The sequence below is a fragment of the Trifolium pratense genome, linkage group LG5 (assembly GCF_020283565.1).
Source record: "Trifolium pratense cultivar HEN17-A07 linkage group LG5, ARS_RC_1.1, whole genome shotgun sequence".
NCBI lineage: Eukaryota > Viridiplantae > Streptophyta > Magnoliopsida > Fabales > Fabaceae > Trifolium > Trifolium pratense.
Genome location: NC_060063.1, coordinates 15,069,031 through 15,096,267, shown reverse-complemented (window position 1 = coordinate 15,096,267; position 27,237 = coordinate 15,069,031). Strand labels below are relative to the sequence as shown.

At 35.5% G+C, this 27,237-nt stretch overlaps 2 protein-coding genes across 2 annotated transcripts; one reads left to right on the top strand and one right to left on the bottom strand.

Moving 5' to 3' along the window:
* Positions 1 to 4,740: 4,740 nt before the first annotated feature.
* LOC123885351 (auxin-binding protein ABP19a-like) lies at positions 4,741 to 5,834 on the bottom strand. Its single transcript, XM_045934629.1, has one exon. It carries the CDS (start codon positions 5,695 to 5,697, stop codon positions 5,062 to 5,064), a length of 636 nt encoding a protein of 211 aa, XP_045790585.1. The 5' UTR covers positions 5,698 to 5,834; the 3' UTR covers positions 4,741 to 5,061.
* A 6,948-nt stretch (positions 5,835 to 12,782) lies between these two features.
* On the top strand, positions 12,783 to 27,237 carry LOC123886093. Its single transcript, XM_045935433.1, has 4 exons — positions 12,783 to 13,538; positions 14,236 to 14,893; positions 25,475 to 25,866; positions 26,035 to 27,237. Exons 1-4 carry the CDS (start codon positions 12,783 to 12,785, stop codon positions 27,226 to 27,228), a joined length of 3,000 nt encoding a protein of 999 aa, XP_045791389.1. The 3' UTR covers positions 27,229 to 27,237.

Here is a 27,237-nt window from a genome sequence, read left to right as displayed (position 1 = left end):
TATCCTTCACATTCTTGACACTGGACCCCTTCTGACTGACTGGTTTTCTCATCACTTCTAGCCCTTCTTTGATCATTGGTCTGTTTGTTGATGTCGAGCTTGATGCTTGGCACATTGAACTTAGACTTTTTGTCCATTCTTTTCACGATTCTGTTGAATTGTCTTCCTAGCAAGACCATTGCTTCTGACAAACTTTCATCACTCTCCAAATCTGATTCTTCATCTTCTCTAGTGTTGGAGGCAAAGGCTAAACTTTTATTTTTCTTTTCTTTTCTTTGATTCATGCCTAACTCATAGGTTTGAAGTGAGCCTATTAGTTCATCCACTTGAATGTTGACCAAATCTTGAGATTCTTCAATTGCTGTCACTTTCATGTCAAACCTCTTAGGTAGAGATCTGAGAATTTTGCTCACAAGCTTTTCATCTGATATTGGTTCTCCCAAGGCATCAAAAGAATTTGCAAATTCTAAAATATTCATGTGAAAATCATGAATAGTCTCTTCTTCCTTCATACTCAGATTTTCAAAGTTTGTGCGAAGCATCTGAAGTTTGGACAACTTTACCTTGTTGGTTCCTTCATGTGCTTTCCTAAGTATCTCCCACGCATGTTTAGCCACAGTGCATCGTTTGACAAGTCTGAACATGTTGATGTCCACCCCATTGAATATGGCATTTAAGGCTTTTGAGTTTCCTAGAGCTAAGTCATCCTCGTCTTTAGAATAGTCTTTTGTAGGCTTGATTTCACTGGTTTTCTTTCCATCCTTATCAATGACCACTGGGGGTTCCCAGCCATTTTCTACAGCTTTCCATGTTCTGCTATCAATGGATTTAAGAAAAACCATCATCTTAGCTTTCCAGTAGTCATAGTTCTCAGGCCCTATCAGTAGGGGCGGTCTGGAAATTGTTCCTCCTTCCTTGTCCATTTCACCAGAAAGTATTTTCCCTGGAGCTCACCCTAAATCCAGAACAGGGTGCCTGCTCTGATGCCAATTGAAATTCTGGCACACTAGTAACACGATGTTGAGCACGATGCTCCAACACTGTATGTTTGATCCGATGATCCAACACTGTGTTCAACACTGAACTAGACGAACAATAAGGAAATATAAAATGCACGAAACAGAATAACACAGTTATTTGTTAACCCAGTTCAGCATAACAGCCTACTCTGGGGGATACCAATCCAGGAGTGAATCCACTATGATAGTATTAGTTTGAAGCCCTCAATAAACGCCCCGTTTATGACTTCTCACCTAATCACCACCCGTGCTATATTCTACCTAAGTCACACCTAGGTATGAGAACCTCCGCTCACCTCCTCTTGATCACAGCCACTGTGATCGTACACTTCTAGATTCAACAGGTGAAGACACACTTCATAAAGCACACACCAATTCCTTACTTAAAAGCTTTGGAATTGTATACACACACTATCTCCTTGCTTAGAAGCTCCAGAGATATTACAACACAAAGACACACAGTTCCTAATCAGTGTATAAATCAACACAAGACTCAGAACACAATTAACAATACTAAAACCCTAAACACACGCTTTGTAAAACTCAATTTCGGCTTCAGTGAATTGAACAATGGTGTCAACCTTCTTTAAATAACCTTCACGAGCTCAGGCTAGGTCTTCAATTAGGCTTCAATAGCACAGCATGATTAATGGTTCCTTCAAGAAATAATCTTCAATTAAAATGTTTTGTTTCCTTAACTTGAAGATCTGATTAGCAAGCAAAACTTGATCACGAGATCCATTAATAATTATACGTGACAGTGCTCCTTATCACAAATATATTTTCACCAAATATTTATTCCTTCCATAAATATATTTATTGTCCATAAATATATTTTAGAATCAAATCTTTTATCTCTTAATATTGAGGACAAATAACACATAAATCGCTTACTGAAGATTCTGGAAACACCTGTGTGTTGGCACACAAATTAAAAGGCGTGGATTAATTCTTCAATCAAATCTTTCAAAGATCTTACGCAAAAATATATCATTCGTGAAAACAGAGCGCACTGGATGTGGTATCCAATGTTGAAGCATGAATGTTGTATCCAATGTTGAACCATTTTATCCAACATCTTGCTTGAATATTTGTTTTAGCAAAATGAGGCCAACATAAAACACCAACAATCATGGTAATGATGAGCGAGTGATGACTGGTGACAACAGCGATACTTTCTCTGTATCTGATATGTACAAGAAGTTGTGTGGCTATTATGGTGAAGTAGAGAACACAAATTGGAGGAGAATATGGAGGCTGAATGTTCCAGAGAGGGTGAGGGCTTTTATGTGGATGATGTTGCATGGTAGAATGCTAACAAACTCTTTAAAAAGTAAAATGGGTTTGAACCATGCAATGTGTACTTTATGTGGGGATGTGGAGGAAACAATTATTCATGTGATGAGAGATTGTCCAAGAGCTATGGAGTTATGGAGGTGTGTCATCCCAATGCACGATACAGTAAGTTTCTACAGGGGTGATTTACAACATTGGATTGATTTGAATCTTAATAACTCAATTCAATGGAATGGAAATGAAAATTGGTGTGAGTTTTGGGCACTGTGTTGTCATTGCCTTTGGAAATGGAGAAATAAGGAGTTGTTTGAAGATGAGTTTGTGAGGCCATCAAGACCATTACACTACATTATGCAATTGAGTAGTGAGTATATGGGTGCAGCTTTAAGTAGCAACTTAGTCACAGATAGGGGTAACACAGTGGCAATGATAGGATGGAGTCCTCCAAAAAATTTGTTTGTTAAGCTTAATACTGATGGGGCTTATAAGGCAAATCTTGTGGCTGGGTGTGGAGGAGTTATTCGGGGAAGTCAAGGAGAATGGTTAGGGGGTTTTGCGAAGTGTGTTGGTTTGTGTAATGCGTTCGTAGCGGAGCTATGGGGAGTCTATGAAGGGCTTCAACATGTTCACAGGATGGGATTTAAAAAAGTGGAGCTGCACATAGACTCAGAGGCTGTGGTGAGTGTTCTCAACAAAAGAAACTCGACGAGTTCTTTAGGTTGTTCTTTGTTGAAGCAAATTTGGAAAATGTTGGAGAAGGATTGGTTAGTTGAAATCTGTCATACTTACCGGGAAGCTAATAAGTGTGCGGATGCTTTGGCTAATATCGGATGTTCGTTAGATTATAACATTGTTTTTTATGATAGTTGTCCATCCCAAATTAGGGACATGTATAATTTTGATCTCCTGGGAAACTCCACCCCTAGATTGATTAACTTGTAATTTTCTTTTCTTGGGCTTTTGCCCTCTTCATCATCAAAAAAAAAAATTTTCCTGAATCATCCTGATCCATTCGTGATATTTGGTTCGTGGAAACCTTTCTTCTCCTTTTGTTGGTAGCCGCAGCCCCCACCTTAACCTAGTTTTTTTTTCCTTCTTGATCTATCAAGGAGGAGTGGTTTTAGGGTCAATTTTTGACCCAAAATCACTCCTCATAATTGTTTTTCCTTTTCTTCTTTATTTAAATAAGTGATCTTCACATTGATCAAGTTTTTCTTTTGTATTTTCTTTTTTGTGATTTCGCCGTCTGAGTGCGGCGTTGTGTTGTTCGTCGTTTTGTGCGACGTTTTTGTTGTCCCGTATTGTGCGGTGTTCATTTAATTTCTATTGAAAAGATCGGCTTCAGTCAATTACAAATTCAACCAATGATTTGGGCTTCAACGCTGCAGATCCAGAGACATGAATACTTCGGTGACTTTAACTTTATCATATTATTTGTTGTAGGCATTTTGCCGTTGTATGCTATTAACTCGGATGCTTTGAGTTTTGTTCGTAGATTCATCCTTTACGTTTTTAGCGATGTTGATTATGTAATTGTTTTTTATGTAATCTATCAATTTGAATGAATGAATGAATATCATTTTATTATTGTCAAAAAAAAAAAAAAAATAATAGTAGCGTTGTTGTCAAAGATAGTACAATTATCAACACACAATTCCCGTCAACAACAAAAAATCAACACACCAATTTGTTTCGAAATCTCTACTAACATTTTCTAAGACGAATACACACACACACATATATATATATATATATATATATATATATATATATATATATATATATGCAGGCCAATCATTAGAAATAATTGACCTCTCTCAAGTATATATATTTGTATACAAATTGATGAGATATTGACCTTCAACCAAATAGGTCACATTGTACTAGTACTTGCTTATCAAAAAAAAAAAAAAATTGTACTAGTACTTCGTATAATTTCATTTGAACTTACGGCTTTAAGACAGTCCTCTCCAATCTTATATATAAGTAATAAAAAATATAATGGTCTTTAATATAAGATAAATTTTACTATGATTATTATATTTAATGTAATTAACTAATTATTATAACTTTACCTTTAAATTAACTTTAAATCTATTCCTCCAAATTAAATTTATTCCTACAATATATTAGTATAATTTTTTATATATATACTTACAATTAGTATAATTGGAATGGTGCATTTTTTTCTCATGACTTAAATACATTTAATCAATTTTCTTAAATGATGTGTTTACTTTTTCTTGCTTAAATATATAAATTGCTTAAATTATGTCTTTTTTTTTCTTGCTTAAATATATACATATAACTCAATTAACATTGGTGTTTCAAAAACAAAAATTTAATTAGTATTGGCCAAACACTTCTTTATTTTATATATATATAAATCTTTATTTTAAGCAATTGCACACAAAAAATTCAAACATTTAAGACAAAAAACACATACATTTATTTATCTCGTATCACAAATTTCTTCTTTTCATGGATAGACAAAATAGCAAATCATTCAAAAGTCAACACACATAAAGAGGAGCGATAGGGGTTCGAACTCCAATCATAACATTCAATCTAGCAGTTTTGGCATTTCTGCCATTTGAGCTAGAAGAATTAATTACTTTCCTTCTAAACTAACTTGACATAACAAAGCACAACACAACAAATTAATCAAAGACAAACCCAACAACAAAACAAGAAAACACTAATCCTGCATATTCCTCACTCTTTGATGGACAATAACATAGTTTCTTTAACCACTACCTCCAAGAACACCCTTAAGCTTCTTCACAACAGCAGCATCAATAAAAGTAGTTGCAGTAATCAACTCGGTAGGAAAATCGCTTTTAAACAAAGCGAAATCCAGTATCTGCAAACCAGGATTAGCACTACTAAAGCTAACAAAAGCAAGTGCATTAGAACCACCACTATTAATTTGGAAATGCAACAATCCTTGTGGAAAAACCATAACATCACCTTTGTAAAGTGTTTTAATGTAAACAGTATTGTCGGACGCAACAAAACCAGCACATATTGTTCCTTGAATGACAACCAATATTTCCGAAGCACCGGGGTGAGTATGAAGTGGAATAACTCCACCCCCGGCTAAATCTAAACGTGCAATGGAAATTCCAAGACCGTTTACTCCAGCGAATTGTGCGTCGAATGCAGGAGTAACGGCGGCTTTGATAATGTTTGAGGTGTTTCCACTTGTGGCTAGGCCATGGTAGACGAAGTCATCCTCGGTTACTTTTTTTGGTGATTTGCAAGAATATCCGGCAGGGCCATTTGGTCCGTTGTAATCCGCTACGCAGAAATCTACCACGGATGCATGAGAAAGAGAAAGAAGAGATAAAATGAAGAATGAGATAGCTAGAATCATCTTCATTTTTTTGTTGATAGGGTTTGTTTTGTGTTGTGTGTGTTTTTGTGGTCAATTTAGTTGCATTATTTATAGAGAGTGGAAGGGTTGATATTTTTTACAATTTTGAAATTGATTCCAATATGTTTGTTGAAAGGATAGATATTATGAGGTAGGATTGGTTGTTCACGTGAATGTTAAGTTTTTTTTTTCTTTGGATAACAACAAGAAGCATCTTTTTGTTTGAATTAGGGAAAATAGGATCTTCTAGGTATATTATGTTTCAAAAGATAATGCATTTTCAAGTGACATGTTCCTCCAATTTTTAGGGTCATTTTTGGAATTAGAACTTAGTAATGAATTTAGCAATTGTACTATGTACCATATTCTTAACTCTTAATTGCTTAAGCCATATATATATACATTGTTCTTGTGCCATGTTTCCTCATCTCAATTTGGGACACTTGATGAAATGATCAAGCATATATAACATCAATGAAGGTATGAGTATAATAATGAATTCTTGGGGTAAAACATAAGTCTAAAATTTAAAAAGACAAGTCCTCAAGAATGTCTTTAAAGAGTGACGTCTCTTATTTACAAGTTAATTTTATAATGATGTGTTAAGTCAACCTAAAACTTAAAATTAAATTAACAAGAGTTTATATATATCAGACCATTAATTGTATGACTTCATGAGCTTAACTCAATTGGTAGGTACATTGCATATATTATGCATGTTGAGGTTTTTATGTTGGCTACATTTTGCAAAAACAAATTATAGCCAGATGCTGGACAAGATGCTGTAGCATTATCGTACAGCATTATCATACTCTGTTTTTGCGCAGAATTTTTATCTCAAATCTCAGACATGATTTGCTTCAATTATATATGCAAGCATGTGCGTCTAACCAAAACAAGCCTTGTTCTCCAAGCTTCAGGAAGTGGGCTTAAGGAATATTATTTAAAACAAAAATATAACTTGATTATATTTTTGTGTTTTTGTGCGTGAAGAAAAAACTGGATATATTTTTGGAATTAATCTTGTGAGCTGGCCAATGAAGATTCCAGCTGTTTATTTGAAGTCTTGCTCCTCAAGTTTCTGGAAGGCTGTTTGTATTATTTAAAACAAAAATATAACTGATAAGCGACCGCTTAGGATCGTCTTGAAAATAGGTAAAAGAGGAACTTGACCCTAACCGCGACCTGCCGGTAGAACCAAAGTTATCAAGATATAGAGGAACTTGACCCTATCCGCGACCTGCCGGTAGAACCAAAGTTATCAAATAAAGTGTGACCCTAACCGCGACCTGCCGGTAGAACCAACACTATAAAGTTCTTATCTCAAGAACAATGTTCTTATCACAAGAACAAAGAAAAAGTTCTCACAAGAGAAACTCTCAAATTAGATTATATTCCCCAAGTTCTTGAAAAGTACTCCCTCCGTCCCAAAATATAAGGGAAAATTGGTCAAAGAAAATTGATGTATTTGGTTAAAAATTTGGACTAGATACATCAATTTTGTTTGACCAATTTTCCCTTATATTTTGGGACGGAGGGAGTACATGATAGTCCTATTTATAGCATATCCTTACATAGTAGGATTTATTGTCCACTACCATACATTCACCATAGGACTTAGAAAATTCCCACTAACATGCTTATAAATTCCCACTAGCCACTATAATGACTTAGTGCACCACTAGGAAGCATCTAGAGAGCTTAGGGAGCAACTAAAGGTCATCTAAAAACTCTCCCAATACCAAAAACGAAAATTACAATAAAAATAAAGAAAATTGGACTTAATTGTTTTTTTATTTAGTCCAATATTATTAGACCACAATTCAGCCCAAGGATGCTTCTTATCATATGAATTGGGCTTCAAGTTGGGCTCAAGCATCTTCATCCAAATATTTTTTTTATGCATTTTTTAATAAGTTTTCTTCCACATGTTTAGGGAACTCGTGATCGTATCATATAACATGTTATATTTTTGCGTTAAATAAAACTTGGTTATATTTTTGAAAATAATTTAGGGCTGGCCGTAATACTCCAGCTTTGAGGGTCTGAAAACCTAGCTTACACATCAAGACAATTCAAGGCTATAAATACATGAAGACTCAGACCTATTTGTGCACCGAAGCCATTGTTCAACAAGATGTAGTCTTTAGGTTTCGTGTCTTTGAGCCACTCTCTAGGAGAGTTGGTGTAAGTGAACCACTCGGGTTGTGAGATGATCACTATGTCCTCACTCAGAAACCTATAGGTAATGAGTTGAGTATTGTACTTGGAGAAAGCTTGTAAGCAACTCCAAATTGTGAACTTAGTCAAGTATTGGCTAGGTATTCGTTTCTTAGGAGGGTGTCTCCATCTTTGATCGTTATAAAGTTGACAGCAACAAGGTACGTGTTGTTAGAGGGAATTTGGGACGGGGTCTCATTATCTAGGAGGTTCCTAGATAGGATTGCACGGGTAGTGTCTAGGCGAGAAGTCAAGTACCGGGTGTTGGTCGAGGGCTTTGAACTAGAGCTATTATAGTGAATTCATTCCTGGATTGATAATCCTCCAGATTAGGTGACGTTACACCGAACTGGGTTAACAAACGATCTGTCTTATTTATCTTCCTGCACTTAATTTATTTTTAACTTGTCTATTGTGTTCTGTACTGGTACGATATGCTGTAGCATCTTTCGCAGCATCTTTCCACCAGTCTGCCAGAATTTCAATGCATGAGTTGGGGTTCGAACCCCGGACACTCCATTTATTCGCCTTTTAAGGTGAAATTTTTAGTCACTATACTACTATACAAAAAAAGACCATCCCACTAAACCAAAAAGAGTTGGACGTGAGAGGATATCAAGAGAAACTTAAGTCTTGCATTAACGAGTTATGGCTGTCCAAAACCGAAGAACCTCCATGAATAGTACTAAAATGAAAACAATTTTAGGCTCTACCTGCCCATATGTATGTTAATGTTCCTACTATATAATTCAAGTAATTAAGTGTGAATTTTGTAAACTTGTTTTTTATGAATATAAATCAAATTTGGTATCCAAAGTTTACGATACTTACACAGATTGTACACCAACCTCTTACACTAGACCTTAATGGTAATAAAATCATGTTATAACCACTAGTACAAAACATGTTTGTTAAGTCGGTTAAAAACGACTTTTAAGTAAGTGTTCATAAAATGTGAACCATTGAATCACATGAAAATCCATGTATCTCCTCCATCATTGGGAAATTCCTGATTAAAGGGAGGTTTTGTTTGTGTACAATAATCCAGTAACATAGGAGACTGAGGAAGAAAAAGAGGGTAAGGGAAAATGAAGGTGGTGGTCCACAAAAGCACATGTGATGATGGCATAAGAAGACGTTTCTGACAGCTAGAATAGAATGACCCCTTCTGCAAGTCTTACTGACAATATATTTGTGGTTATCTTAAATTCCCTATTGTATAGGGCACCTTATTTTTACTTTTTTTTTTTGACAAAACCTTATTTTTACTTAACAAGTAAAACCATATCGTAAGCACTCAATTTTAAGTTATAAATTAACATAACTTTTGTGAACTAATGGTAATTGGTAAGACCAACCGAGATTCGGAAGTAATAGGGTGTGTTTGGTAAAATTAGCGGTTGATTGATAAACTAGTTGATGGCTGATAGTTTTTAACTTATAGCTGATGACTGATGACTTATAACTGATAAGCTAATTGAGATGTTTGGTAAAGTTAGTTGTTCAACTAGTTGATAATGTAAAATGACATAAAAGAACATTCTTAACTCATAATAAAATTGATATTAATTTAATATTTGAGATACTTTAATTATTTATTTATTTATTTTGATTATTTATTTATAATTAACTTCTAAACATTTATATCCATTTATATAGTATTTTAATTTTATTTTAAATCAAATCAATATTTATCTTCATTTATTTTTTTTGGTATAATTATTTTCATTATTTGTATGTAGGATATTTAGTTTCATTATATATAAACTAATATTGTATATAAATGTATATTTTTATTTTTACTGGTAAATGTTATCTTTGAAATGTAAGTATTGACAATTGTTTTACATTTAGTAGATTAAAAATTGATCGACCTGATTGAACAATGAATAATATAAGTATATAAATTGAAATTGAAATTGAGACAAACTGTAAAGGTAAAATATAAGAATTAGAAAGCACTCGGAACAGAGGCGGACCCGGCAATAAATTATTAGTGTGGCTAAGAAAATTTAGACAGCCCAATTGTTTTATAAATAATTTTTAGACATTCTATATACATGATTAACATATTTATTTTATTTTATATTATAGTAATCCTATAATTAATTAGAAAGGATAAAATTGGATTTAAGATAAAATTATAAGGGTAAAATTGGAAGAAAAAATGATAAGCTGGAAGCTATAAGCTCAAAAGCTACTTGAAATAGCTTCTGAAAAATAAGTTATAAGTCAGTAAAATAAGTTATAAGCTCTTTCTGAAAAGACTGTTACCAAACAGGTCTTTTAATTTAGGGTAAATAGTGTTATACCCCCCTGCAAAATAGACGAGTTTTGCGTTACCCCCCTGCAAAATATTTTTTTGAGATTACCCCCCTGCAATGTCAAGATTCTTTGCGTTACCCCCCTGGCTTAACAAGTGGGCATATGACATGGAAGAATCTTGACGTGGCATGACACATGGAAATTAATTTATTTTTAATTCCCAACTCATTAATTAAAGTGGATTTTTAATTAAAAAAATGAAAAAAAAAACTTAAAAGTTGTTATATTTTTATGAACTTACTTAAAAAAAAGTTTTGTTTTTTTTTTTTGACTAAAAGTTGTTATTATATATATATAAAAAATTCTTATATATATATATATAATAACTAATAATAGAGTAACAAAAAAAAAACGAAGATGAAAAAAAAACTAATAATAATAATAGTAACAAAAAAACTAATAATAATAATAATAATAATAACTAATAATAATAGAGTTGTTGAGGCAAAATGCAAAATCCCAATTTGATGTTTTAAAGATAACAAACATCTTAATTATATTTTAAATGTAATTCTGATCTCATTGTTATCTAACAAGTGCTCTTGAGTGTTTTAATTAGTCAGGAACAATTAAGCTTCTAATCTCAATGATATTCATTATGTTTTGGCAAAAAGAGGAGCTTCAGGATCAGTCTGAGAATGATCTCTGGTTTAATTGCAACATTCTCCTCATGAACAAGAATAAATGCAAAAGCACTTATTTCATTAAGTCAACCATATACAAGACAAAGAAGCACTTTTATCTTGGTTTTAACTCACAAGATCACAACAGTTCATGAACAATTAAGGCAAGGAATAATTGGAAGAAAAGTGACTTTCCTCTTTGGACAAAGTTAATGATCAAGCATGTGCAACATGATAAATTCTCAAGGCATCATCTAATCAGGTGTATCAAGAGTGTTTGGACAAGAATTACATAGACCAATAAGGATGAGACAACACACATTCAACTCATAGTTGTCATGTACCTTCAAAGTCATTATTTAATGAACATTCTCCAAGAGATTAATTTTTAATCAAGAAAAGAAAGTACATGGAAAGGACAAGTGAATAGTTATGCAAGGACATCACAGCTGCATTCCCTTCACACTACAGCTGGCCACAGGTCTGCATCATTCTCCATTTGAAGATCAAGTGCAAAAATCGCCCAGATTGGAGAACGATCTCAGAATGATGCTGAGAATGACTGTCCTTTGCTTTTGAAGTTGCAAGCTCATCTACAGCTGGCCAAAACGTGCCTAAATGATCTATAACGGATATACTTGGTGAGGAAGCAATGAACAACTATCTACAGCCCATTGCAAGCTGTCATTTTGGCCCTTTAAAGTGAAAATATGAAGAACAGAAGGGAGAACGTTCTGAGAAAGATCAGTTTGAGCTTATCCACTCAACAACTCAGCATGAGCTGTCTATTTTGAATCAACTAGCCGTTGGTGAACTTCCTTTGGGACCAAGGAACTGAAGACTCAAGGTTCATCTATAAAAGGAAGGCTTTGGCAACATTGAAGAGCAAGAGTTTTAGCTACAACAATCAATCTACTTGTCTTTGTGATACAAGTTTTCAAGCTCTTCTTTGAAGATCTCTTTCACTCCATATATTGTAATATCATACTAGGATCAGTATCCATTTTGAGTGAACAAAGAGAGATTTTATTGTAACTAGCTTTTCAACTTAGTTTGAGTGAGAAAGCTTTAAGATCCAAACCATTATCAATATTGTAAAGATTGGCTCAAGTCAATACGTAACTATTGATTGAGTGACACCTCATAAAGTCTAGGAAAGACTTAGGTAGATCAAGCAAGTGAAGCTTGGAAGATTGTGATCTTGGATTAGATCAAAGAAGAAGTGTATCTTGAGATCGGTAGAATCTCTTAGTGGACAATCTCACAGGAGCGTGGGGACTGGAGTAGCCCATACTATTAAGGGGTGAACCAGGATAAAATTATTGTGTCTCTTCTCTCCCTTAAACTCATATTAATTTTGTGCAAACACTAACACACACAAATCACTTATTGTTTTTGTTTGCAGCTCAGAGATCGTTCTCAGATCATTCTCCTAACTTATGTTATTTATTCTGAGATCATTCTAACGTATGTTTTGATATCTAATTTTTAAAAGGACAATTTTTAAAGGTTCACAATTCAAACCCCCCTTTCTTGTGAAAAACTTTGCTACTTCAATTGGCATCAGAGCTCTGCCTCTAAGGTTGAGCATCTAACAAGTGCTAGAGGAAAAGATTCAGGAAGGAAGTAATGAATAAAAGCGCAAAGTTTATATCAGAAGGAGGATCTTCACATAGGCCACCACTATTTGAAGGAGATGACTACTACTATTGGAAAGACAAGATGGAACTATTTCTTAGATCACAAGATACGCACATGTGGATAGTGATTGAAGTTGGTGACTATACTCCATTAGTAAAAGACTCTACTACTCCAAAGACAAAAGATGAAATGACAACTCAAGAAGCAGATAGGGTACTTCTAAATACTAAAGCTCAATTATTTATTAAAAGTGCTTTGTGTAGGGAAGAATATGACAGGATCATGGAATGCAAAACGGCTAAAGAAATGTGGACAACACTCCAAACTCACCATGAAGGAACAAGTCGTGTCAAGGAAACAAGAATTGACATTGGTGTTAGAAAATTTGAGCTATTTGAAATGAAGGAAGATGAATCAATTGATCAGATGTATGGAAGATTCACAATTATCATAAATGAACTTAACTCATTAGGGAAGAAATTCTCTATACATGAAAGAGTAAGAAAAGTGCTTAGATGCTTACCAAAGAGTTGGAGACACATAGTAACAGCAATCACAGAGTCAAAAGATCTCACTGAGGTTAAATTAGAAGATCTCATTGGATCTTTAAAAGCTCATGAGTCCATTCTCCAGGAAGACAAACCTATGAAAAACAAGATGATTGCATTAGATTCACAGACTAAAGAACGTTCTAAGAACAAAGAAGCAGTGGAGGAAGACAACAAGTTTCTTCAAGAAGATGATGAAGAAGAGTTAGCATTTTTATCCAGAAGGATACAAAAGCTAATGATGAGAAGAAATCAGATTAAGAAGAACTTTCCACCAAGAAGAAATGGATCTAAACCAGAAGTAGATATCAGCAAAATACAATGCTATGGATGCAACCAATTTGGACACTACAAGAATGAATGTCCTAAACAAAAGAACTCTCCTTACAAATCCATGATGGCAACCTGGGATGAGTTAGATGAAGTACAAGAAGCAGAAGAAGAACAAGAAGCTAATGTATGTCTCATGACAAATGCAAACATTGAAGAGGTAACTCTAGATCCTTGTTCATCTTGTCAAAAAACTGAACATCTCTTTGATAATCTCTTATATGACTCTCAAATTCTAAATTCTAAAAATGGTCAACTTAGAGATGAAGTCACTAAGTTAACTAAAGAAAGAGATGAATATAAATCTGATAATGATATAATGAAACAGATAATCAAAAATATGCAACTTGCACATGATGGACTTTCTAAGCAAATTAAAGAACTTAGAGACAATAATAAAATGAAAGAATGTTCTATGATTCAAAAAGAGAATATCACTTTAAAACAAAAAGTGTCTAAACTTGAAAAAGATTTAACAAAGTTTGTCAGCACCACAGAAACTTTTGAAAATATATTGGGATCACAAGGTAATTCATATAATAGAACTGGATTGGGATACAAACCTTTTCAAAATAAGAAACTAATTGAAAATGTTTTTGTTCCTCATAAAGAAAAAAGATTTCAAAAATATAAATGCTCATTCTGTCACAAGGATGGACATCTTGAACCATTTTGTTTTAAAAAGAAATCTCTTTATAGATCAGAACATTCTCAGAACAATCTAAAAAAAGAGTTTTATTCAAAACCTCCTTATAAGAGATCATCTTATCAATATAAGAAGATGCCTTATAAGAGTACTAACCTTCAAGGACCCAAAAAATTATGGGTACCTAAGAATTTATTAAATTCAAATACAGGAATGTCATCTAGCAATGAAGAAAAAGCCTTGGTACTTGGACAGTGGTTGCTCAAGACATATGACAGGAGATAGACAAAGCTTTCTTTCATTTGACAAGAAGGAAGGAGGAACAGTTACCTTTGGAAACAATGAAAAAGCAAGTATAAAAGGTAAAGGTACTATTGGTAAGAATAATTCTGCAAAAATTGAAAATGTTCACTATGTAGAAGGACTTAAACATAACTTAATTAGCATTAGTCAATTATGTGACAATGGTCTTGAAGTTATTTTTAGATCTCATACTTGTGAAATAAAACAATCTGACAAAACTCTTTTCTATGGATCAAGAATAAAGAATGTATATGTCATATACTTAGATGAACTGCCTACTGAATCCTGCTTTGTTTCTCTTGAAAAAGACAAATGGATTTGGCATAAAAGGGCTGGACATATAAGTATGAAGACTATGTCAAAACTCTCTAAACTTGATCTAGTTAGAGGCTTACCTGATATTAGTTTTGACCTAGATAAAGTGTGTGAATCTTGTGCAAAGGGTAAACAAGTTAAAAGTAGTTTTAAACCAAAAGATTTTGTTTCAACAAAAAGACCTCTTGAACTACTTCACATAGATTTATTTGGACCTGTCAAAACTACTAGTCTTGGTGGCAAAAATTATGGTTTTGTCATAGTTGATGACTTTTCAAGGTTCACTTGGGTGTTATTTTTAAAACATAAAGATGAATCTTTTGAAGCTTTTAAAACATTCTGTTTACAAGTTCAAAATGAGAAAGGTACCAATATTGTCTCTGAAATTCTGGTATTACTAGAATGATGTTGCCTAAGATGTCCCAACAACTACTTTGTGTATAATGTTGTTTTCTATTGTTGGCACATCTTATATAACATATAAAAAACTGACAGAAAATAAATAAATGACACAAGTAATTGTTAACCCAGTTCAGCCAACTGCCTACTCTGGGGGATACCAATCCAGGAAGGAAATCCACTAATAGCTCTAGTTACTAAGACCTCCAGCAAACCCTAGGATTTACGCCTTACACTAAGACCTCCAGCAAACCCTGGTTTACGCCTTATAACCTCGACACTACTTATGCAACTTCTGCCTAGGAACTCCTAGACATGAGATCCCATCTCACTTCCACTCACACAACACAACCTGTGTTGATTATACAATGTTTGGAAAAGATGTGGCGACAACTTGTCAAGACAACACTTCACTTTTGCTTAAAAGCTTCAAGTGAATCACACACGGTAAACTCCGTACTTCAAAGCTTAGGAGTAACCTTAAAATAACAAACTTACTTCTTAACTCGTGTTATAGAATCCACAAGCAAGAATTACAATCAAACAAATAAAAGACTCAACAAAGACTCAATATGTGAACTAATATTTTTCAATCAGATATCTATTCTTGAGCTTGGTCTTCGTATATATAATGATTAGGCACGCTCCTCTTTCTTCACAGATGCTCAGACGCTCCTTGAGAATCATAAAGGATGATCTGATACTTTTTCAATCTTCATTAAGGATATATCAAGACTTTCCAAAAGTGTTTAAAGGACTTTATATGATAGGATAAGTCATCCAGCTATTCCATTAAGTTAGTCTTATCCTTAAAGCTCCTGATCAGATCAAATCTCCATTGAGCGTGCTCTTTAAGTGGATTTCCATAAATAGCAGATGCTCTCATAAATGCGCGAGATTTCCTTGAATAATTATGATGTTGTAACATGTTTTCCAACATCTTGTTAGTATATTTGTTTTAGCAAAATTTAAGCCAATTCAAATATCCAACAATCTCCCCCTTTGGCAATTTTTGGCTAAAACAATTTCAGGCCATTACCTTTGAGAGATAAAAAAACGCAATCCTTCAAATCACCATGATCACACAAAAGAAGGAATGTTAGAGCATCATTTAAACAAAATTTCACATAGGTGAAAAAAAAAAATATGCATCAGAGGCAGCAGCAGCGGAGTTATCATCAAATTGCCTCGAGCAAAATAAAGCGTGGTATCAGAGCAAAACATATATCATATGTCATATGTCATCAAAGATGTTGTGACATATGGGAGCACATCTTCTAGCACATGTTCGTCCAATCAGGGCAGCATCCATTCAGCAGCAAACTCCCCCTAACTTCATCAGCTTGTGCACCATCTCAGGGTAAAAAAAAATTACTCCCCCTGAATACTTGCTTACTGCTACTTAAAACATGTCCTAACAAAAGACACAACAACATGTAGCAGAAACAAAACAAACCAAAGTACTACTCCCCCTTTTTAGCCACAAAATGTGCCAAAACAGGAAAGTTAAGTATCCAAAGTGCAGAATTAAAAGTACAGACCATGCACTCAGAAGGTGCTAAAATCCAGGGCACAAACACCCACAAAACAAATAACAAAGTTCAGTAAAATATTAAACAGATTTAAAAAATCATTCATCATCACTACTGTCAGAGGCTTCATCCTCATCTGTAGCAGTAGCATAACCTTCATCCTCATCTGCATTGTTTTGATCACCTGTAGCAGCCACATTTGCACTAGCTTTGACAGGTATTTCATCAGCTTCCAATCCTTCAATCATCTTTAAAAACACTTTCTTCCTTTCTTCAAGCTCAGCCTGCTGTCTATCAATGTCCTGACATTGAACCTTCAAACCAGCAATAATCTCCCTTTTGGTCATAACACCAGCTCCAGCAGCAGATGTCCCAACATGATCAGTAACATTGTGATTACCAAAGAGCTTATGCTGAAAAGTAAAACCAGATTCCCTTTTCTTGGGAGTGTCAGTCACAGCCTTAATGTCTGGATATTGGGCCAAGATGATTCCACATAACAACGAGGGAAATGCTATTGGCATCTTCACAGCTGTTGATCTAATATGCTTAATGGTTTGATCAAAAATAAAGGTCCCATAGTCATAGTCAACCTTGGTCCCTACTGCATATATAAATCTACCTAGGTTTGTAGCAACATTGGTTGCATGCTTGGTTGGCACCCAATTTGTTGACCCTATCCTATTGAGGATGGCATATTTGACATTCAATTTACTCGTGGGTATCAGCTTCTTTGAAGGCCAGACCTTAACCTTACCACCAGTTATCTCAGCACTCACAACATCATTAGCAACCTCTAATTCAGCCTTAGGTTCTACTGACCTACCTAAGTAGTTATTTATGACAACAGGAGAAAAATTGATACATTTACCTCTGACAAAAACTTTATGGTAGTCCTTGCTCAGTGGGTTATCACATTCTTCAGGGATGTTCACCAGAAATTCTTTCACAAGCAGCTCATAACATGGACTGAAATCACAGACTGTCTTCATCAGGCCAGCTTCCTTGATGTATTCAAAGATGTCTTGACATTTGAGAGCATCTTTGGACAGTTCCCTTTCAACAGCCAATCTCCTTTGGTAAATGTAGTCCCATCTCAGTGCAAAGGCAGCACGATGGAAGGAGATGTTATCACATGGGGCTTCTTCAACACCTTGTGGAGCCTTCTTCACAGTAGTCTTCTTAGGATTGGCAGAGGAGATGTTAACAGCATCTTCAGCAACATCATAGTCTGAGTCACTAGATGACTCCTTCTTTCTCTTCAATGTTTCCTTCTTCTTGGCAGGAGGGGAGAGAACCTTGCTCCAACCTTTGACTGGTCCAACACCTTTTGTTTTCACTCTTGGTGCAGGAGTCTTGCTTGCAGTGGCCACAGCCTTCCCTGTACAGCTTCTCAACCTCTTTGTTATACCACCAGTTGGTTTTACAGCAGTCTTGGTGGTGACATAATCATCAACATCAACAACATCTTTCTCTTTTTCTTTCTCAGGTTCTGCAGGCTTGTCAGCTTCAACTTCTTGCTCATCTGTAGGAATGGACTGGTTACTCTCTTCAGATTGAGTGTCCTCTTTATTATCAGAAGTACCCTCATCAGTAGTTCTAGTTTCTTCATCTGTGGACTCAGATGTTGTGGCAGTTGTCTCAACATCCTTTTCAGCAACAGTTTCCTTCACAGGTTCTTCCTCAACAGTTTCAGCATCTTCATTCTCATTCAAGGATGTCTCAACATCTTGCATGACAACCTCTTCAGTAACAACAGGGGTTGATTTTTCAGCCACCATCTCAGCAATTGTTGGTGATTTGTCAGCAATAATAGGCTCAACCTCTGTAGGAGTGTCTTCCATCTCAGTATCAACAGGCATGTTATTCAGATCTCTCTTTTCAGCATCAGACCCCAAATTATCTTGATTAGGGTTACCAGCAATTGAAATGAGTGTTTCAACAACTTCAGACACAGATTTAGGGTTCTGAGATTCTTCTTCAGTTGTTTGCTCGGATGTTTTAACATTAGATTCAAAAACCAGATCAGACATAGAAAGAGGAATTCTAGACTTATAATCCCTTTTCTTCTTCTTAGAACTTCCTTTACCAGATTTATCAATAGACGGGGAAGTATTGTCACTTACTTTTGGAGCTTTCATCTTTTCAACTGATTTTCCCTTTACCTTCTTCTCAGCAATACTTGATTGAGTTTTGGATTTGGAAGCACGAACAATTGTAACAGGGACGGCGTCTTTGATGATCTTCGATGGTTCGATTTTTGCTTTTGATCGAGTAGAACGACCGGTAATTGTAGTTTGTGATGATTCAGACATGTTTGGATGAAGATTTTTGAGGTTTAGGAAGTTGAATGGATGAAGGTTGAGGTTGGAAGTGGAAGAATAGGGTTTACGATAGAAAATTAGGATTTGAATGGAAGTGCATTGATTGCGTGTACAGACATATTTAAGGGAAGTTTGTAATGATTTCCCTAAATTAGCGTGCATTGAATGATGGGAGAGAAAACGGTTTCCTTTTGCACGCCTCAACTGCTGTAACTGCTATGCTTCTTCATGCAGGCAAATTCCCAATTTGCCCCTTAAAAATTCAAACTGATTAGCATCAAGCGCCTTTGTAAAAATGTCAGCTAGCTGTTCACTTGTACCAATGTGCTTGAGTTCCACATAATTTTCTTCAACAAGGTCTCTGATAAAATGATGTCTGATGTCTATGTGTTTGGTTCTTGAGTGTTGAACTGGATTCTTGGATATATTGATCGTACTCAAGTTGTCACAATATAATGTCATGACATCTTGGTCGACATTATATTCTTTCAGCATCTGTTTCATCCACATCAGCTGGGAACAACTGCTTCCTGCAGCTATGTATTCAGCCTCTGCAGTTGACAGAGACACACAATTCTGCTTCTTGCTGAACCATGAGATCAAATTATCACCCAAAAAGAAGCATCCTCCTGAAGTGCTCTTTCTATCATCAGCACTTCCAGCCCAATCTGCATCACAATACCCTATCAAAGTTGAGTTCTTGGTCTGGGAATACAGAATCCCATAATCACTGGTGCCCTTTATATATTTCAGAATCCTTTTGACTTGTACAAGATGGCTCATCTTTGGCTTTGCTTGATATCTTGCACAAACACCCACAGCAAAGGTGATGTCTGGTCTACTAGCTGTAAGATACAATAGACTGCCAATCATGCTCCTGTATAGGCTTTGATCAACATCAATGCCATTTTCATCTTTGGTTAGCTTTAGATGAGTAACAGCTGGTGTTCTCTTGTGTGCTGCAGTGTCCATTCCAAACTTTTTGATCATGTTCTTCGCATATTTGCTTTGAGAGACAAATATGGTGTCTTCCATTTGTTTTACTTGCAGACCAAGGAAATATGTCAGCTCACCTACCAAACTCATTTCAAACTCTGATTGCATTTGTTGTACAAAATGTTGCACCATCTTTTCAGACATTCCACCAAATACTATATCATCAACATAAATCTGGGCAATCATCAGCTTCTCTTCTTGTTCTTTAACAAACAGGGTTTTGTCATGGCCTCCTTTTTCTGTATCCTTGACTAACAAGAAAATTTGTCAGCCTTTCATACCAGGCCCTTGGAGCCTGTTTCAGTCCATAAAGAGCTTTCTTTAGCTTGTACACATGATCAGGATTAGCAGGATCTACAAAACCTTTTGGCTGCTCCACATAAACTTCTTCATGTAAGTACCCATTTAGGAAGGCACTCTTGACATCCATTTGGTACAGCTTAAATTTGAAGATGCATGCTATACCAAGAAGTAGCCTAATAGATTCCAGTCTTGCAACTGGCGCAAATGTTTCATCGAAGTCAAGTCCTTCAACCTGAGTGTACCCTTGAGCCACTAACCTTGCCTTGTTTCTTGTTACAACACCATTTTCATCTGACTTGTTCTTGAACACCCATTTTGTGCCTATGACATTAACACCATTGGGTCTAGGAACAAGATCCCACACATCACTTCTCCTAAACTGAGTTAATTCATCTTGCATGGCTTCTATCCAGAACTCATCAGTGAGAGCCTCTTTTACATTTTTAGGCTCAACCTTTGAGACAAAACATGAATTAGTAACCACTTCATTTGTCCTTCTTGTAGCAATTCCCTGGTTAGGATTTCCTATGATGAGATCCTTGGGATGGTTCTTCTGTATTCTTATTGAAGGAACTTTGCTCACAGGGCGAGGTGTAGGAATGGTTGATTCATCATCTGAATCTGATTCCTTTTCTGCTACAGCTTCTTCAGATGTTGGCAAAGTTGTTGCAACATCCTCTTCAGTATCAGATGTTTTAGCAGATGTCAAATCATCTATCACAACATTGATAGATTCTACTATTACCTTAGTTCTCTGGTTGTAAACTCTGTAGGCCCTGCTGTTTGTTGAGTATCCAAGAAACAATCCTTCTTCACTTTTAGGATCCATTTTTCTTCTGTGCTCTCTATCAGATAGGATATAGCACTTACTTCCAAACACATGAAAGTGTTTGACAGTTGGTTTTCTGCCTTTCCACAGTTCATATAGTGTAGTAGAAGTTCCAGTTCTGAGTGTGACACGATTGTGAATATAACAAGCAGTATGCATAGCCTCAGCCCAGAATTGATATGGGAGATGTTTTGCATGCAACATCACTCTGGCTGACTCTTGTATTGTCCTGTTCTTCCTCTCAACAACACCATTTTGTTGAGGTGTGATTGGAGCTGAGAATTCATGCTTGATTCCTTCAGAGATGCAGAATTCAAGAAAGCTTGCATTCTCAAATTCTTTACCATGATCACTTCGTATCCTAACAATAGCAGTATTCTTTTCTCTTTGGAGTTGAAGACAAAGTTCTTTGAATGCATCAAAACTTTCAGATTTGTCTTTTAGAAATTCAATCCATGTGAACCTTGAAAAGTCATCTACCATGACAAACGCGTACCTTTTTCCTCCAAGGCTCTCCACTTGCATTGGCCCCATCAAGTCTATGTGCAGTAATTCTAGAACCCTTGTTGTGGTAAGATGTTGCAACTTTGGATGCGACATCTTTGTCTGCTTCCCTATTTGACATTCTCCACATATATTTCCTTCCTCTATTTTGAGCTTTGGAAGTCCTCTGATAGCCTCTTTAGCTATTGCCTTCTTCATGCCTTTAAGGTGCAGATGGCCAAGTTTTTGGTGCCACAACTTTACCTCATCTTCTTTGCTAATAAGACATGTTGGTACATCTTCTTCTTTAGGGATCCAGAGATAGCAGTTGTCTCTTGACCTTACTCCTTTCATTAACAGCTCTCCTTGCTCATTTGTAACTAGACATTCAGCTTTCGTGAAGTTAACTTTCATGCCTTGATCACAAAGTTGGCTTATGCTGATTAGATTTGCTTTAAGCCCTTTTACAAGCAGCACATTATCTAGCTTTGGTAAGCCATGGTTTGCAAGTTTACCAACTCCCTTGATCTCTCCTTTGGCTCCATCTCCAAAAGTCACAAAGCTGGTAGCATATGACTTCAAGTCTTCAAGATAGTGTTCAACACCTGTCATGTGTCTAGAACAGCCACTATCAAAGTACCAGGTTTCTCTTGAAGAAGCTCTTAAGGATGTATGAGCTATTAGACCTGTGATCTTCTTCTTTTCTCTCCATTCTTGTCTTGTTGTAACATTAGGAAAGACAGGAGTATAGAATTCTTGATGAACTCTCCTTGGATATCCGTGCAGCCTATAGCAGAAAGGCCTAATGTGTCCTTTCCTGCCACAATGATGACATGTCCAGTTGTAGAACCTGGGCATAGAATGTCCCATCAGATGTTGCGACAATCCTCCTGACACAAACGTGCTACTGATTGGAGTATGTATAGTAGCATTGTTGAACTTCATCTGCTGCTTTACTCTTTCATGTTCAAAACCAATGGGCTTAGGTTTCCCATAGTTTTGTCTTTGTAACATTTCCTCAAAAGCATCAGTACCTTTGGTCATCATTTTAGCCACTTTTGTGACTTGATCTAAATCAGCATTTAATTTGGTTACTTCTACATTCTGTTCAGCAACTTTACACAGGAGGTTAGACTTCTCCATTTCCAGCTGTTGAATTTGACTACTCTGATCTTCAACCTTAGCATTGAGATTATCAATGTTTATGAGTAAGTCATTTTTCTCAGCTTGTAGTTTACCATTGATCTTCTTTTGTTTCTCTAATGCTTTGCAAACTTCTATACTTCTAGTATGAAGATCTTTATAAGTAGCAGCTAGTTCCTCATAGGTTACCTCCTCATCACATGACTCTGAATCAGATTCACAGACTCCTGTTAAAGCATTAACATATTTGGCAGATTCTTCCTCCTCTGAATCTGTATCAGACCATGAAACAACAAGACTTTTCTTTTGCCTTTTTAGAAAGGTTGGACATTCAGGTCTGATATGGCCAAAACCTTCACATTCGTGGCATTTCACTCCTCTTTCATCTTCATTTGTCTTTTTCTGAAAGCTGGACTGTTTGTTGTTGTTGAGTCGACCATTTGGCTTGTGCCTTTGATCCACTTTCTTCATCAACTTGTTGAACTGTCTTCCAAGCATAGCCATAGACTCAGCTAAGCTTTCTTCACCTTCAGATTCAATTTGTAAATCATCAGTAGCACTTTTCGAAGCAAAGGCTAGATTCTTATCTTTCTTTTCATTTCTCCTGTTTAGACCAATTTCATAGGTCTGAAGTGATCCTATGAGTTCATCTAAATTTAGACTTGAAAGGTCATGAGCCTCCTCAATAGCTGTTACTTTCATATCAAATCTTTTAGGCAAAGATCTGAGTATTTTTCCAACTAGCTCCTCATCTGAGATAGGTTTTCCAAGTGCATCAAACGAATTTGCAAAGTCAAGCACATTCATCTGAAAGTCATGAATGGTTTCTTCCTCCTTCATTCTGAGATTCTCAAAATTTGTTTTGAGCATCTGAAGTTTAGATAGCTTAACTTTTGATGTTCCTTCATGAGCTTTTCTCAGAATTTCCCAGGCATGCTTAGCAGTAATACATCTCTTAACAAGCCTGAACATATTTGCATCCACACCATTAAAAATTGCATACAAGGCTTTGGAGTTGCCAAGTGCCAGATCATCCTCATCTTTAGTCCATTCATCATTTGGCTTCTTGACATCAGTTTTATTGCCATCTTTGTCAAGAACCATTGGTGGTTCCCATCCGCGTAACACAGCCTTCCATGTCCTGCTGTCAATTGATTTTATGAAAGCCTCCATTTTAGCTTTCCAATAATCATAGTTCTCAGGACCTGTCAGTAAGGGGGGTTTAGACACTGACCCTCCTTCTTTATCCATTGTACCAGAAAGTACTCTCCCTGGAGCTCACCCAAAATAACAGAACAGGGTGCCCGCTCTGATGCCAATTGAAATTCTGGTATTACTAGAATGATGTTGCCTAAGATGTCCCAACAACTACTTTGTGTATAATGTTGTTTTCTATTGTTGGCACATCTTATATAACATATAAAAAACTGACAGAAAATAAATAAATGACACAAGTAATTGTTAACCCAGTTCAGCCAACTGCCTACTCTGGGGGATACCAATCCAGGAAGGAAATCCACTAATAGCTCTAGTTACTAAGACCTCCAGCAAACCCTAGGATTTACGCCTTACACTAAGACCTCCAGCAAACCCTGGTTTACGCCTTATAACCTCGACACTACTTATGCAACTTCTGCCTAGGAACTCCTAGACATGAGATCCCATCTCACTTCCACTCACACAACACAACCTGTGTTGATTATACAATGTTTGGAAAAGATGTGGCGACAACTTGTCAAGACAACACTTCACTTTTGCTTAAAAGCTTCAAGTGAATCACACACGGTAAACTCCGTACTTCAAAGCTTAGGAGTAACCTTAAAATAACAAACTTACTTCTTAACTCGTGTTATAGAATCCACAAGCAAGAATTACAATCAAACAAATAAAAGACTCAACAAAGACTCAATATGTGAACTAATATTTTTCAATCAGATATCTATTCTTGAGCTTGGTCTTCGTATATATAATGATTAGGCACGCTCCTCTTTCTTCACAGATGCTCAGACGCTCCTTGAGAATCATAAAGGATGATCTGATACTTTTTCAATCTTCATTAAGGATATATCAAGACTTTCCAAAAGTGTTTAAAGGACTTTATATGATAGGATAAGTCATCCAGCTATTCCATTAAGTTAGTCTTATCCTTAAAGCTCCTGATCAGATCAAATCTCCATTGAGCGTGCTCTTTAAGTGGATTTCCATAAATAGCAGATGCTCTCATAAATGCGCGAGATTTCCTTGAATAATTATGATGTTGTAACATGTTTTCCAACATCTTGTTAGTATATTTGTTTTAGCAAAATTTAAGCCAATTCAAATATCCAACAGTCTCTATAAGAAGTGATCATGGAGGAGAATTTGAAAACTCTCACTTTGAATCATTCCTAAACAATAATGGTATATCTCATAATTTTTCTTGTCCAAGAACTCCTCAACAAAATGGAGTTGTTGAAAGGAAAAATAGAACTTTACAAGAGATGGCAAGAACTATGATAAATGAATCAAATGTTGAAAAATATTTTTGGGCTGAAGCCATCAATACTTCTTGCTACATCTTGAACAGGGTTACCATAAGAAAAATTTTGAATAAGACACCCTATGAACTTTGGAAAGGAATTAAACCAAATATTTCCTACTTTCATATTTTTGGATGTTATTGTTACATTTTGAATATCAGAGACAACTTAGGTAAGTTTGATTCCAAATCAGATAAGGGAATATTCTTAGGTTACTCTCTAACCTCAAAAGCTTATAGAATATACAATTTGAAAACACAAGCTCTAGAAGAAAGCATGCATGTCAAGTTTGATGAATATGAAGATATATCATATACCAACACCTTTAATGATGAAGAAGAAGTAAGGAATGAACAAAGTAATGATGAGAATCAAGAACCTACAGCTCAAGGACCTCCAAAGACTTGGAGAACTGTTGGTTATCATCCACCAGAACAAATTATAGGGAATACTGAAGATGGTGTAAGAACTAGAAGGGCTTTACTGAACAAGGAGAATAATCTGGCAATGATCTCTCAGATAGAACCAAGATCAATAAATGAAGCTATCACTGATGAATCTTGGACTGAAGCCATGAAAGAAGAACTCCTGCAATTTGAAAAGAATGAGGTTTGGAATCTAGTACCACTTCCACAAAATCACTCAATCATTGGAACAAGGTGGGTCTTCAGAAACAAACTTGATGAAAATGGTAAGGTAATAAGAAATAAAGCAAGACTTGTAGCTCAAGGATATAATCAACAAGAAGGTATTGATTATGATGAGACTTTTGCTCCAGTGGCTAGATTAGAAGCCATTAGAATTTTACTTGCATATGCTTCACACAAATGTTTTAAACTTTTTCAAATGGATGTGAAAAGTGCTTTTCTAAATGGTTTTTTAAATGAAGAAGTTTATGTACATCAACCTCCTGGGTTTATTGATCAACAAAAACCTAATCATGTTTTTAAATTAACCAAAGCTCTTTATGGACTAAAACAAGCTCCAAGAGCTTGGTATGAAAGATTAAGCTCATTTTTACTTGAAAATGGTTTTTCTAGAGGAAAAATTGACACTACACTTTTTAGAAAAATTGATAAACATGATTTACTTATTGTACAAGTATATGTTGATGATATTATATTTGGTGCTACTAATGAAAAGTTATGTGAAGAATTTTCTGAACTTATGCAAAGTGAATTTGAAATGAGCATGATGGGAGAACTTAGTTTCTTTCTTGGCTTGCAAGTCAAGCAACATGAAAATGGAATTTTCATCAGTCAAGAAAAATATATAAAGGATCTTCTCAAGAAATACAAGATGAATGAGGCCAAGATAATGTCAACACCAATGCATCCATCAACAAGCTTGGACAAAGATGAAAAAGGAAAAGATGTATCTGAAAAGGAATATAGGGGAATGATTGGATCACTCCTATATTTAACTGCAAGTAGACCAGACATTGTCTTCTCAGTAGGTCTATGTGCTAGATTTCAAACATCACCAAAGGAATCTCACCTAACTGCAGTAAAAAGGATCTTCAGATATCTAGTTGGTACACCAGATGTTGGTCTTTGGTACCAAAATAAATCACATTTTGAGTTAAAAGCATTTTGTGATGCTGATTATGCTGGTGACAAAGTTGAGAGAAAAAGCACCAGTGGAGCATGTCAATTTCTTGGAGAAGCTCTTGTAAGTTGGTGTTGCAGAAAACAAAACACCATAGCACTTTCAACAACTGAAGCAGAGTATGTATCTGCAGCAACTTGTTGTTCTCAGGTAATATGGATCAAGAATCAACTTGAAGACTTCTCATTAAGGTACACAAAAATCAAAATCTTATGTGATAACACTAGTGCTATTAATTTATCAAAAAACCCCATTCAGCATTCTAGATCAAAACATATTGAAATCAAACATCACTTTATTCGTGATCATGTCAACAAAAATGATGTTGAATTAGTTTTTATTGATACTGAAAATCAGTTAGCTGATATTTTTACTAAGCCATTAGTTGAGGAACGTTTCAATTTTATCAAAGAAAAATTGAAAATCATCAGAAATCCAAGCCAGATTTGAAATATTAAA

What these genes read in the sequence shown, in the direction of transcription:
- LOC123885351 (XM_045934629.1), bottom strand. Translation starts at nt 5,697, where the DNA reads ATGAAGATGATTCTAGCTATCTCATTCTTCATTTTATCTCTTCTTTCT.
- LOC123886093 (XM_045935433.1), top strand. Translation starts at nt 12,783, where the DNA reads ATGGAATGCAAAACGGCTAAAGAAATGTGGACAACACTCCAAACTCAC. An exon ending in TCTTGGTGGCAAAAATTATG is followed by an intron (nt 14,894 to 25,474) that starts GTTTTGTCATAG and finishes ATGAATATGAAG; the next exon opens with ATATATCATATACCAACACC. An exon ending in AACTTGATGAAAATGGTAAG is followed by an intron (nt 25,867 to 26,034) that starts GTAATAAGAAAT and finishes GTGAAAAGTGCT; the next exon opens with TTTCTAAATGGTTTTTTAAA.